At 48.7% G+C, this 12,909-nt stretch overlaps 1 protein-coding gene and 1 long non-coding RNA gene across 2 annotated transcripts in view; one reads left to right on the forward strand and one right to left on the reverse strand.

Moving 5' to 3' along the window:
* Nucleotides 1-12,909, forward strand: part of CELF5 (CUGBP Elav-like family member 5) — a gene marked incomplete at its 3' end in the record, with an annotated part of 88,447 nt that overhangs the window by 69,125 nt on the left and 6,413 nt on the right. The window contains exons 9-10 of the mRNA XM_083364280.1: nucleotides 7,695-7,757; nucleotides 9,494-9,577. Of these exons, the coding sequence (XP_083220406.1) occupies nucleotides 7,695-7,757; nucleotides 9,494-9,577 (147 nt within the window). The remainder of the gene's footprint in view (nucleotides 1-7,694; nucleotides 7,758-9,493; nucleotides 9,578-12,909) is intronic.
* The window catches only part of LOC310641964, a 222,014-nt gene that overhangs the window by 61,034 nt on the left and 148,071 nt on the right, over nucleotides 1-12,909 (reverse strand). The gene's annotated exons all lie outside the window — the stretch shown is intronic.

Below are 12,909 nucleotides of genomic sequence, written 5' to 3' on the forward strand. Positions count from 1 at the left end.
GGTCTTTAACCCGCGCCGGAAGGAGCGGAGATCCGGTGCCGTCCGGAGCTCAACCGGCAGTTGATTCCATAATGCCGGAGCGCCCACAGAGAAGGCCCTCCCCCTGGGGGCCACCAGCCGGCATTCTCTGACCGGAGGCACCCTGAGGAGGCCCTCTCTGTGGGAACGCACAGGGCGGAGGGGAGTCGACGCCGGCAGCAGGTGGTCCCCGAGGTATTCCGGACCCATGCCATGTAAGGACTTAAAAACCATCACCAAGACCTTGAACCTCACCCGGAAGACAACTGGTAACCAATGCAGCTCGCGGAGCAAAGGTGTAACATGGGAGTACCGGGAAACTCCCAAGACAACTCTCGCGGCCGCATTCTGTACCAGTTGGAGCCTCCGAGTGGTCTTCAAGGGAAGCCCCATGTAGAGAGCATTGCAGTAGTCAAGACGAGAGGTCACGAGCGCATGAGTGACCGTACACTAGGCCTCCCGGTCTAGATAGGGCCGCAACTGACGCACCAGGCGAACCTGAGCGAAAGCCCCCCTAGTCACGGCTACTATATGATCTTCTAAGGTAAGCCGCGAATCTAGGAGGACTCCCAAGTTGCGCGCCCTATCCACGGGGGGTAAAGACTCACCCCCCATAAAAAGAGATGGAACATTTTGAATGTCCCGGGATGTCGGAATGTACAGCCACTCAGTCTTGTCCGGGTTGAGTTGAAGTCTGTTCCTCCCCATCCAGACCCGAACCGCCTCCAGGCAACGGGACATCACAGCGAGGGCATCACTGGGGTGGTTTGGGGTCGAAATAAAAAGTTGGGTATCATCAGCATATTGATGATACCCAACTCCAAAACCACGAATGATCTCACCCAGCGGTTTCATGTAGATGTTGAACAGGAGAGGCGAGAGAACTGACCCCTGAGGAACTCCACAAACGAGAGACCTAGGGGCCGATCTCTGCCCCCCTGCCAACACCGACTGCGAACGTCCCAGGAGATAGGAGGAGAACCACCGAAGAACCGTGCCTCCCACTCCCAATCCCCTGAGACGCCGCAGCAGCAGGTCGATGGTATCGAAAACCGCCGAGAGGTCTAATAGGACTAGGACAGAAGAACATCCCCTATCCCGAGCCCTCCAGAGATCATTCACCAGAGCGACCAATGCCGTCTCCGTGCTGTACCCGGGCCTGAAACCCGATTGGTACGGATCCAGATAATCCGCTTCATCCAGGACCAGAGGGAGCTGATGCGCCACCACACTCTCAACAACCTTCGCAAGAAAGCGAAGGTTGGAGACTGGACGAAAGTTGTTCAACACAGCTGGGTCCAAGGCTGGCTTCTTGAGGAGGGGTCTCACCACCGCCTCCTTCAAGACGGTGGGGAAATTACCCTCACTCAAAGAAGCAGATATCACCGCCTGGAACCAGCCTCGTGTCCTCTCCCTAGCTGCATAAACCAGCCAGGAAGGGCACAGGTCCAATAAACATGTGGTGGAGCTCAGCCTCCCCATAATCCTGTCCACTTCATCAGGGGTCACAGAATCAAACTCCTCCCAGATAACATTGACAAGACCGCCCGTGTCCTGATCGTCAGACTCTGCCCAGCTGGAGTCCAAACCGGTCTGAATCCGAGCGATTTTATCCGACAGATGCTGACCAAACTCCTCGGCACGACCCTGCAAGGGATCCCCCCTCACCTCCTGATTAAGAAGTGAGCGAGTCACCCTAAACAGGGCGGCCAGGCGATTATCTGCGGACGCGATGAGGGTGGAGAAGTAATTACACCTCGCCGCCCTCATCGCTGCGAGATAAGACCTAATATAGGTTCTTAACCGCAACCGGTCGGATTCGGATCGGCTGGACCTCCAGCAGCTCTCTAGGCCCCGTTTCCGACGCTTCATCTCCCGGAGCTCCGCGGAAAACCATGGAGCTCGTTGGGATCTGCACCGGGTCAGGGGCCGCAAGGGTACAACTCGGTCCAGTGCCTCAGTGGCTGCCCTTTCCCAGGCTTCCACTAAGGCATCCGCCGAGTTGTGAGCGACGGAGGCAGGTGGGGATCCCAGCACTGCCTGGAACCCGTCAGGGTCCATTAAGCGCCTGGGGCGGTACCATCTAATTGGTTCCGTATCCCCACAGCGGGGGGTGGTAAAACGGAAGACCAACCGCAGGAGATGATGATCGGTCCATGACAGGGGCATAATAAATGGAGAGCCCCCACCAAGATCATCCAACCATCGTCCAGATAAAAAAAACTAGGTCCAGGGTGTGGCCTCCCTCATGAGTTGGCTCAGAAATTACCTGCGTCAGGTCCATGGCCGTCATGGAAGCCATGAACTCCCGAGCTAACTCAGATGACCCTCCCAGGGATGGTAGATTGAAGTCACCCAAAACTAAAAGTTTGGGGAACTCAATCACCAAACCGGAGAGGACATCGAGTAGCTCAGGCAGGGCTGCCGCTGTGTGACTAGGCGAAACGTACACCAGCAGCAAGCCCAACTGCGCCCCCGAACCAAATCTCAAAAAGAGAGACTCACACCCGACTATCTGAGGGACGGTGGTCTCCCGCGGACATAAGGTCTCCCTGATAACTACCGCCACTCCCCCGCCCCTACCTTGAGCCTGAGGCCGGTGTAACGCTCGGAAACCTGGTGGGCAAAGATCAACCAAAGGGACCCCACCCTCTGGGCCCAACCAGGTTTCGGTGATACAAGCCAGGTCCGCATGCTCACCCTCCACCAAATCCCGCACAAGGGGAGCCTTGTTAACCACGGACCTGGCATTCAGGTAAACCAGCCGGAGCTCAGGAGGCTGCACATCCTCGCTCCCGGCACCTCGGGGAAGAAACAGAGGGTCGGAGCGCCTCACCGCTTGTAAACAGCGGGGATGGCCCTCCCGGTAACGATACGGCCCTCTGTCCATACGCCTGCTGCCATACCCCAGTGTCGTGGGAATCGGTAATCCCACGACCCGCTCCAGAGCCCCAGATGTAACCACACCCCGCTCCCCCCGAACGCAGTCGGACCCAGGCCTGGCCTGCACCATGGTTGTATGGCCACCCCCCATAGTCAAACAACCATTACCCCCCACCCCTCTCCCTAACCCCCTAAAAAATTTAACTAAAAAATTAACCAGGGGCCTCCTATTAAATTTGAATCGAGAGCCCCTGACCTTACCCGGCCATCTCTCAGGGTCCCAATAATTGGGCCCTTCATTGAGACTGGGAGTGGCAAAAAAGGCGGGACGCACCCAGGAGAGGGGGGCACCCCTGAGGGCGAGCAAGTCCGTGCTGGAGTATCTATACATAAGTCCAACAAGTCCAGATAAGGCAGTCCCGTAATGGAAAAGTCCATTAGGAGGTTCTAAAGGGAGGGAGTGAAACATTCGGGCCATCAACCAACCTACTGCCACCCGGTTGGGTGCTCCTGGGGACAGACCCCAACCCGTCCTCCCACGACAGGTCGAAAGTCTGATCCAGGGGATGGTCCAGAATGTACACCCTGGGTGGGGCATAACCCATAGAGCTCCCACCTCTATGGGAGTGCCGATGTAAAACAAGCCACTCTCCCACTGCGGCTTGCACCCAGGTCCATCCCAGTCCAAAGGGGAATAGGGAGGCAGATGGAAAGTTAGTAATTGGCAGTCCACCGGAGCTGCTACGGCCACCGCAGACCAGATGAAAGCACCGACCACCGCCATATCGCTGCCGATGGAACGGGCCAGCAAGCCCCGAAAACGCCGTCGTCGCCATCACCGTCGGAGGCCGGAACAAGGCAAACGAAGCAGCAGCACCGCCGCCGTCGCCACGGTCGTCCTCTCCACTGCCCAAGGCAGCCCGAGGACGCCGTCACCGTCGCCACCTCCGCCGCCGGCAGCGGCCCGAAAAACAGTACAAGGGACATCCCTGCCACCAAGCTGACCAGCGGTCGTCCCCTCCGCCGTCGAAACGGCCCGAAGACGCCGCAGCCGCCGAAAGCGGCCCGAGGCAGGTCCAACAGAGAAATCCCCGCCGCCGCTGCCGTCGCCGCCAACACGGAAGCGCCAAAATGGAGGCGCCGATCAGCTGGAGCTCCGAGGCCACCGCCGATCAGCTGGAACTCCGAGGCCGCCGCCGATCAGCTGGAGCCTCAGAGACGCCGCCGAACCGCCGAGAGCCGGCCAGAAACAACAGCGTTGCCCGAAACAGCAGAAAACGCCGTCACCAGCTACAACCCCTCAGGAGGGGGGTTGTAGCGCAGGGGTGGGGAACCAGGGCCCTCTTATGACTTGTGGACTTCAACTCCCAGAATTCCTGAGCCAGCTATGCTGAGGGGACAGGGAGAGGTTTCCATGCTGAGCTATGTTGGCTCAGGAATTCTGGGAGTTGAAGTCCACAAGTCATGAAGGGGCCAAAGTTTCCCTCAGGCTGGCTCAGGAATTCTGGGAGTTGAAGTCCACGAGTCATGAAGGGGGCCAAAGTTTCCCTCATGCTGGCTCAGGAATTCTGGGAGTTGAAGTCCACGAGTCATGAAGGGGGCCAAAGTTTCCCTCATGCTGGCTCAGGAATTCTGGGAGTTGAAGTTCGCGAGTCATGAAGGGGGCCAAAGTTTCCCTCATGCTGGCTCAGGAATTCTGGGAGTTGAAGTCTGCGAGTCATGAAGGGGGCCAAAGTTTCCCTCATGCTGGCTCAGGAATTCTGGGAGTTGAAGTCTGCGAGTCATGAAGGGGGCCAAAGTTTCCCTCATGCTGGCTCAGGAATTCTGTGAGTTGAAGTCCGCGAGTCATGAAGGGGGCCAAAGTTTCCCTCATGCTGGCTCAGGAATTCTGGGAGTTGAAGTCCACGAGTCATAAAGGGGCCATGGTTCCCCACCCCTGATGTAGAGGAAACTGGTTGCAAGAACCCCGGAGACGGACAAGATGGCCTGTGTCATTTGTGTACAACTTTGTCCTGGGCCTATCCTGGACCCCGCTGGAGAAAGTCAGAAGGTGTGGAGCAATTTCTATTTGACGGTCCTAAATGTACAGTATTTGCACAAAATGTGAAGGTGTTGGCTTCTTGACAGGTGAACTGGGGAAGGGGCTACCCTGAGAGGGGTGGGACCTGAGTTCTAATCCCCCCTTCAGCCTCAAAAACTCATGGATTAAATTTGGAGCTAGCCCCTCCCTCTTAGCCCAAGAGCCAATCAGATGTAGTAAGGGAGGGGCTGGACTAGGAGTGGGGAGATCTGGGTTCTAATCCCTCCTCAGCCTCAGAAACCCATTGGCTGCTTTGGGGCCAGCCCCTCCCTTTCAGCGCAAGAGCCAATGAGGCCTACTAAGGGAGGAGCTGGGGTAAGAACGGGGAGATCTGGGTTCTAATCCCTCCTCAGTCTCAAAAACTAATTGGCTGATTTGAAGTCATCCCCTTCCCCTCAGCCCAAGACCCAGTCAGGTGTGGTGGGGAGGGGGCTGGACTAGGAGGCGAGAGTCCTGGGTTCTAATTCCCCCCTCAAGCCCTCTCAGGAGTTTGAAATAGCTCCTTTTATTAGCAGAACCTACCTCAAAGGGTTGTTGTGATGAAAAGGAAATCAGAGGAGGGAATTCTGTACATGCTCCCAGGAGATCAAGCAGGGTCTCCATCAAATAGAGGAGGACAGATAGGATCGGAGGCCAAGTGCAACACAGTTTTAGAATTGACATGAAGCCCTGGACTAGCACCACGGGGGGATTCTGGGAAAAGGAGATAGTTAATGCCCTTCCTCCCGACATCTGTGCCCTCCACAGCATATGCCAGTACACGTAGTCCTCAACTTACAACCATTTGTTTAAGCGACAATTCAAAGTCACAACGGCATTGAAAAAAGTGGCTTATGACCATTTTTCACACCTACGACCGTTGCAGCCATCCGCAAGGTCACGTGATCAACATTCGGAAGCTTGGCAACCGGTTCATATTTACGACGGTCGCAGTGTCCCGGGATCATATGATCCTCTCTCGCGACCTTTTGTCAAGCAAAGTCAATAGGGAAGTCAGATCCACTTAACGACCGTGTCACTAACTCAGCAAACGCAGTGATCTGCTTAACAACTGTGGCAAAAAAAGGCGGCAAGTTGGGGCAAAAACTCACTTAACAACTGTCCCGCTTAACAACAGACATTTTGGGATCAGTGGTGGACGTAACTTGAGAACTACGTGTAGCAGCTTTCCTTGAGCAATGGTGGATATCCGGGGGGGGGGGGGGATGTCTGGCCTTCTCTTTTCCATCTTGGATTTCTCAATATTATTTTTGAAAGTAATAAAGGTATTATTCAGAAATTTCTAATGAGTCTAAAGGTTGAAGCAGAAGCCAACTGAAGATCAGAAATAATATTTTATCTAAGTATTGACAAGCACAAATGTGAAAAGCAGAACTTACAAATTGTAAGAGGAAATATCGAAACAACTATAGGAGACGGACTGTGGTAATAGAAAATTAGATGGTGAAAGATAGGATATGGACAAAGGGGCTTCTTGGAACGTGGGAAGGACGGTGGTTTTAGGTGGTCCGGATAGTTTATCGGATGATTAGGGAAGGGGCGTTGAGTGCGATAGGGGAGGTGAAATCTGCGTCGGGGATAGGATATAAAAATGTGTCAAACAGCTCTGTAAGGTGTGGCTGAACTCCTGTGTTTCAGTCCACCAAGTAGACAATCACTTAAATATGAGCCAGCTGTGTGCTGCAGCTGCCAAAAAAGCCAACACAGTGCTAGGCTGCATTAACAGAGGGATAGAATCAAGATCAAGTCAAGTACTAATACAACTCTACAATGCTTTGGTAAGGCCACACCTGGAATACTGCATCCAGTTTTGGTCACCACGATGTAAAAAAGATGTCGAGACTCTAGAAAGAGTACAGAGAAGAGCAACAAAGATGATTGGGGGACTGGAGGATAAAACATACAGGGAACGGTTGCTGGAATTGGGTCTGTCTAGTTTAACGAAGAGAAGGGTGAGGGGTGACATGATAGCAGTGTTCCAATATCTCAGGGGCTGCCCCAAAGAAGAGGGAGTCAAGCTATTCTCCAAAGCGCCCAAAGGCAGGACAAGAAGCAACGGATGGAAACTAGTCAAGGAGAGAAGCAACCTAGAACTAAGGAGAAACTTCCTGACAGTTAGAACAATTAACCAGTGGAACAACTTGCCTCCAGAGGTGGTGAATGCTCCAACACTGGAGGTTTTTAAGAAGAGACTGGACAGCCATTTGCCTGAAATGGTATAGGGTTTCCTGCCTGAGCAGGGGGTTGGACTAAATGACCTCCAAGGTCCCTTCCAACTTCTTCTTCTTCTTCTTCTTCTTCTTCTTCTTCTTCTTCTTCTTCTTCTTCTTCTTCTTCTTCTTCTTCTTCTTCTTATTATTATTATTATTATTATTATTATTATTATTATTATTATTATTATTATTATTATTATTATTATTATTATTATTATTATGCCTTTGCAAATGCTTCTTTTGAAATAAAACTTTGTTGCTGGAATTCCAAGTGAGTTTTGTTTTGGATCTTGAGCCACGTTCCAAACATTTTTAACCCGCAAAGTTTAATCCAACATTTTTTAAAAAAAAACAACAACAAGATACAAGTGTTGGAATTTCAAACCCAGTGGTTCGGATTTCCCCCCCCCCCGCCCCTTTCGTTTTCCTCATACAACTGTTTTTGTTGATTTTTCTAATCGTTAAAAAAAAGAAGAAACCAAATCTCTCTCTTTTTTTAGCCCAAAACTCATCCGTTGCTGAGACCTTGCATCCGACTTTCACGGGAGTCCAACAATATGCAGGTAACATGGCTGAAGTAAACTTGTTTGGATGGTTTCCTCTGGCTGTAATGGGGGGGAGGGAAGAGGGTTAAAGGGCAGTTTGGGAAGAGGGGCTGAGAGGCGGTGAAGGCACCAGGATATAAACCAGGAGACGGTGAGTTCTAGTCCCGCCTTGGGCACGAAAGCCGGCTGGGTGACTTTTTACCAGTAGATGATGAGTTCTAGTTCTGTCTTGGGCATGAAAGCCGACTGGGTGACTTTGGGCCCATCAGTAAGAAATGGTGAGTTCTAGTCCCGCCTTAGGCATGCAACCATGCTCGGTGACTTTGGGCCCATCACTAGGAGATGGTGAGTTCTAGTTCCGCCTTAGGCACGAAAGCTGGCTGGGTGACTTTTTACCAGTAGATGGTGAGTTCTAGTTCTGCCTTGGGCATGAAAGCCAGTTGGGTGACTTTGGGCCCATCACTAAGAGATGGTGAGTTCTAGTCCCGCCTTAGGCATGCAACCATGCTTGGTGACTTTGGGCCCATCATTAGGAGATGGTGAGTTCTAGTCCTGCCTTGGGCCAGTCCCCCTCTCTTAGCTCAGCCGACCTCACAGGATTGTTGTGAGGAAAATAAGAGGAGGAATGAATATTAGGCCTTTTCACCGCTTTTTGCTATTTATACTGTAAAAATAATGAAGATGGGATTTTTAAAAAAATCTAAAATTAAAAAGTGTTCTAAGTCTGGTGGGAAGGAATCAAAATAGGCTGCAAAGAAATAAGAAACTCTGAAATGTGTAGAATTGGTGGAAACTGTGAAGGAAAGAGTGAGCTCCTCTTTTAAGCAACCAGAATAAAAGCAGAGAATTTTGGATACTTTTTAACGGGTAACTTATCCTTGTTTTTACCTGGCTCCTTTTATTAGTGTATTGTATTTTTATGTGTGTTTTTTTTTTGATGCTCTTATGCTTTCAGTTGCACACTGCCCAGAGTCCCTCTGTGAGTGAGACGGACAGCACCGAAATTGTGTGTTTGTGTGTGTGTGTGTGTGTGTGTGTGTAGAGAGAGAGAGATAAGAGATAGACAGAGATAGAGATAGAAGATAGATAGATAGATAGATAGATAGATGATAGATATTATATTATATTATATTATATTATATTATATTATATTATATTATATTATATTATATTATATTATATTATATTATATTATATTATATTATTATATTATATTATATTATATTATATTATATTATATTATATTATATTATATTATATTATATTATATTATATTATATTATATTATATTATTATATTTCTGTTCTATTCTGTATTCTGTTCTCTTCTCTTCTCTCTTCTCTATTCTAATATTATATTATATTATATTATTATATTATATTATATTATATTATATTATATTATATTATATTATATTATATTATAATATTATATATTCTGTTCTATTCTGTATTCTGTTCTCTTCTATATTCTGTTCTCTTCTCTATTCTATTCTGTTCTCTATTCTATTCTATTATTCTATTCTATTCTATTCTATTCTATTCTATTCTATTCTATTCTATTCTATTCTATTCTATTCTATTCTATTCTATTCTATTCTATTATATATTCTCTTCTCTTCTCTTCTATAGCTATGCTATTCTATTTTCTATGCTATTCTATTGCTGTGCTGTGCTGTGCTATGCTATTCTGTTCTGCTGAAACGGGAATTTATCCACTGGTGACCTCCGTCTCTTTCCTTCCACCCCTTGCAGCTGTCTATCCTGCCACTGCCATCACCCCTGTTGCGCAGGCCATCCCTCAGCCTCTTCCAATAATTCAGCAGCAACAGCGAGAAGGTAGGTAGGTCTTCTCCTGCAGGGACATGATGGGGGGGGGGAGAAGCAGGCAACCTGTGTTTTTGACGCTTCTGGAGACACCCTCCCCCCACCAAAATATCCTGGACTAAGGTCCCTTTACAAAGCAGGAAGTCTGTCTAACTGTGTCCGTACTCCATCACTGGCAGAAGAGATCTGGCTGGGGAAGTGTGCTCAGATGGAACTGATTTTATTCTTGCTCGTTCCTAAAATGTCTACACCGGTGCTCCATTCCAGCTGGCCCATAATTTAAACCCATGGCAACCCCACCACATTACCTACCCTACTGGTAGATAAGGCGGTTCTAGACTTAACATCTCCCAAATGGACGCGCCCAAAGCCCAGTTTCCACAATCCTGTGTGGAGAAATCCTGGCCCATATGCAGGAATGTAGGTTCCTCCCCAACAGGGTTCTCCAAACGTGGTGACTTTTAAGACTCGCGGACTTCAACTATGGCTGGCTGAGGAATTCTGGGAGTTGAAGTCCACAAGTCTTAAACTTACCAAGTTTGGAGAGCCTCGGCCTAAGCAAATGCAGCCTTCCCAACGGATGTGATGCAATTGTAAGCCCCTGAATGACCAAGTAGGAAAGTCACTTCTGAAATGTGACGTTACAGCTGTTTTGTCAGCAACTTCTGGACGCTAACAAAACCAATTTTGAGCTGGTCCTGTTGGGTCAGCAGACAGATTCCTTGAGTACAATTTAAGGTAGGTGACCAAATCCGATTACGTGATTGCTGCAACTCCGAAGGGTGCTGGAAGCGATCCGAAGCTGAGCTGTTATATGTCAGAGCCCCATTGGAGGTAATTCCTTTAGGTTTGTGCTCTTTCTAAGCTATTTTGAACTATATTTCCCATAAGCTCTGTGGCACTGACTGCTGGTGGGAACTGAGCTTTGGAGCCTATCAGAGGTGGTAAAAGAACTTGTCAAATGTTAACTATTTAGATTACCTTGCTAGGCCCCAAACATGGGGCAAATCTTTATTTCCTGTTTTCAGCCTATCTTGAAGGCCATCGAACAGGCAGTAGTCACACCGGACAGCTCATTTCTAACTTATTAGTTTCAGGTTCGAATCTCAGAAGGGTATGGCTGACTGATGAAAACTAATCAGTTAGAAATGCATTTCAGTCTCCCTTAATTCTTTGTTAGTAATTTACATATATATATATATATATATATATATATATATATATATATATATATATATATATATATATATATATATATATATATATATATATATATATATATATATATATATATATATTATGGTTTTTGGTTTTTCAGGTTTTTCCCCGCGTAGAACTAAAAGTGTAGGCACAACGTTTCGACGGAATCCCATCCGTCATCATCAGGCTTTAGCTTCCTTCTTCTGGGAGAAGCATGTGGCTGTTTGTTCCTCTTTTTTAAACTGCCAGAGGGGGTGTGTTCTGTGGAGGTGTGCTCTGATTGGGTAGGGGACCAAGTGTGTTCTGATTGGGTGGGAGTGTGTTTTGAATGGTTGGTGTGTTCTGATTGGGTGGGGGGGGTGTTCTGAGTGGATGGGTTGGTCTCAGCTGCCAGCTCCAGACCTGAGCTGGTGAGTTGTGCTGCTTTTGTTCGGCTTCGTGTTTGTGGTGGTGCCATGTTTTTATAGTGGGTGTCAGTTTGCTTATTGTGTGGTTTGGAGGGGTTTAAAGTGGCTGATGTTGCAGCTGTAGTTAGGTTTCTGTTTTGTGGTTGTGTGTCTTTATCGTTGTGGGTTCGGATTTGCTTTTTGAATGGTTGTGTGGTGGTGATGTCATGTGATGTTATCCTGAGTTTGGGTCTGGTATCATTCTTGGTGGTTGGGCCTCGTCTGTCAATCAAGGCGGGTTTCCAAATGGCTGGTAGACGAGAGGTATCATCTCGTTTATTCATGCTGTGGGGGCGTTTTTCTATCTCAATGGCTTCTCTGATTATTCTGTTGTTAAAATGTTCAATTTTGGCGATAGTTTTGGTTTTTTTAAAATCAATTTCATGTCCCGTGGCTTCAAAGTGTTGGACCAGGGATGAAGTTTGTTCTCCCTTTCTGAGTGAGTTTTTGTGCTCTTCAATGCGTGCACTTATTCTTCTGTTGGTCTGTCCGATGTATGTGGTGGGGCAGGTGGTGCATGGGATTTCGTATAATATATATATATATTTATTTTAATTACATTTATATCCCGCCCTTCTCCGAAGACTCAGGGCGGCTTACAAGCTTAGCAGTAGCCTTCATTCTATGTATATGCCTGCTTATTAGGGCTTTCATACACCCCCCCAAGCGGCATTATTACAAAGTCAGCTTAATTGCCCCCAACAATCTATATATATATATATATACATACATATATACATACATATATATATATATGTATGTATGTATGTATGTACGTACGTACATACGTACGTACGTACGTACGTACGTATGTATGTATGTATGTATGTATATATATATCAACCAAATCAAGTCCAAAATGCTAGAGAATTCCTGGATACCTGGGACTCAAGGCAACCATAGCTACACACCATTCAAAGGAGACAATCAAAAATCTAAAAAGAAAATAAACAGACCAAAACATCTTCTTGCCATCAATTAAGACCCAGATAAGCATAGATTAACACCAAGATTTACACTATACCAACAAAAGTAAAGAATACCTCAGCCAACTCAGACACACCATCCAAGAGTAAACAACCACCTAATCGAGGAAACACTAAGAACACTCTGACCAACAGTGACAGGGCAAGCCACTAGAACAGGGGTCGGCAACCTAAAAAAACATGCACGTGCATGCGCAAAAAACATTTTGCGCATGCGCAAAACGGTTTTTTTGCGCATGCGCGGACGCACGCGGTTGCCATTTTTTTTAAAAAGTGAGATGGAACCGGTTCCCGGTTGCCCGACGGCGACAGCCCGTCTGCAAAGCTGCCGCTTTCGGCAGCTTTGCAGACAGGCCGCGGCAGCTTCCTCAAAGAGCGGCACTGCTGCCCGTTCGCCCGGAGGTACGCGCGGACCTCTACAAAGGTTTGGGGAGGTGCGCGCGCACCTCTTGGAACGGGCCACGGCGTCGCTCTTTGAGGAAGCTGCCGTGGCCCATCTGCAAAGCTGCCGCTTTCGGCAGCTTTGCAGATGGGCCGCGGCAGCTTCCTCAAAGAGCGACGCCGCGGCCCGTTCGCGCGGAGGTACACGCGGCACCTCTCCAAAGGTTTGGAGAGGTGCGCGCGCACCACTGCCCGTTCGAAGAGGTGCGCGCGCACCGGGCGGCTGGGAGCCGCATGAGACAGCTCAAAGAGCCGCATGCGGCTCCGGAGC

Source organism: Vipera ursinii (genome assembly GCF_947247035.1).
Source record: "Vipera ursinii genome assembly, chromosome: 1".
Lineage (NCBI taxonomy): Eukaryota > Metazoa > Chordata > Lepidosauria > Squamata > Viperidae > Vipera > Vipera ursinii.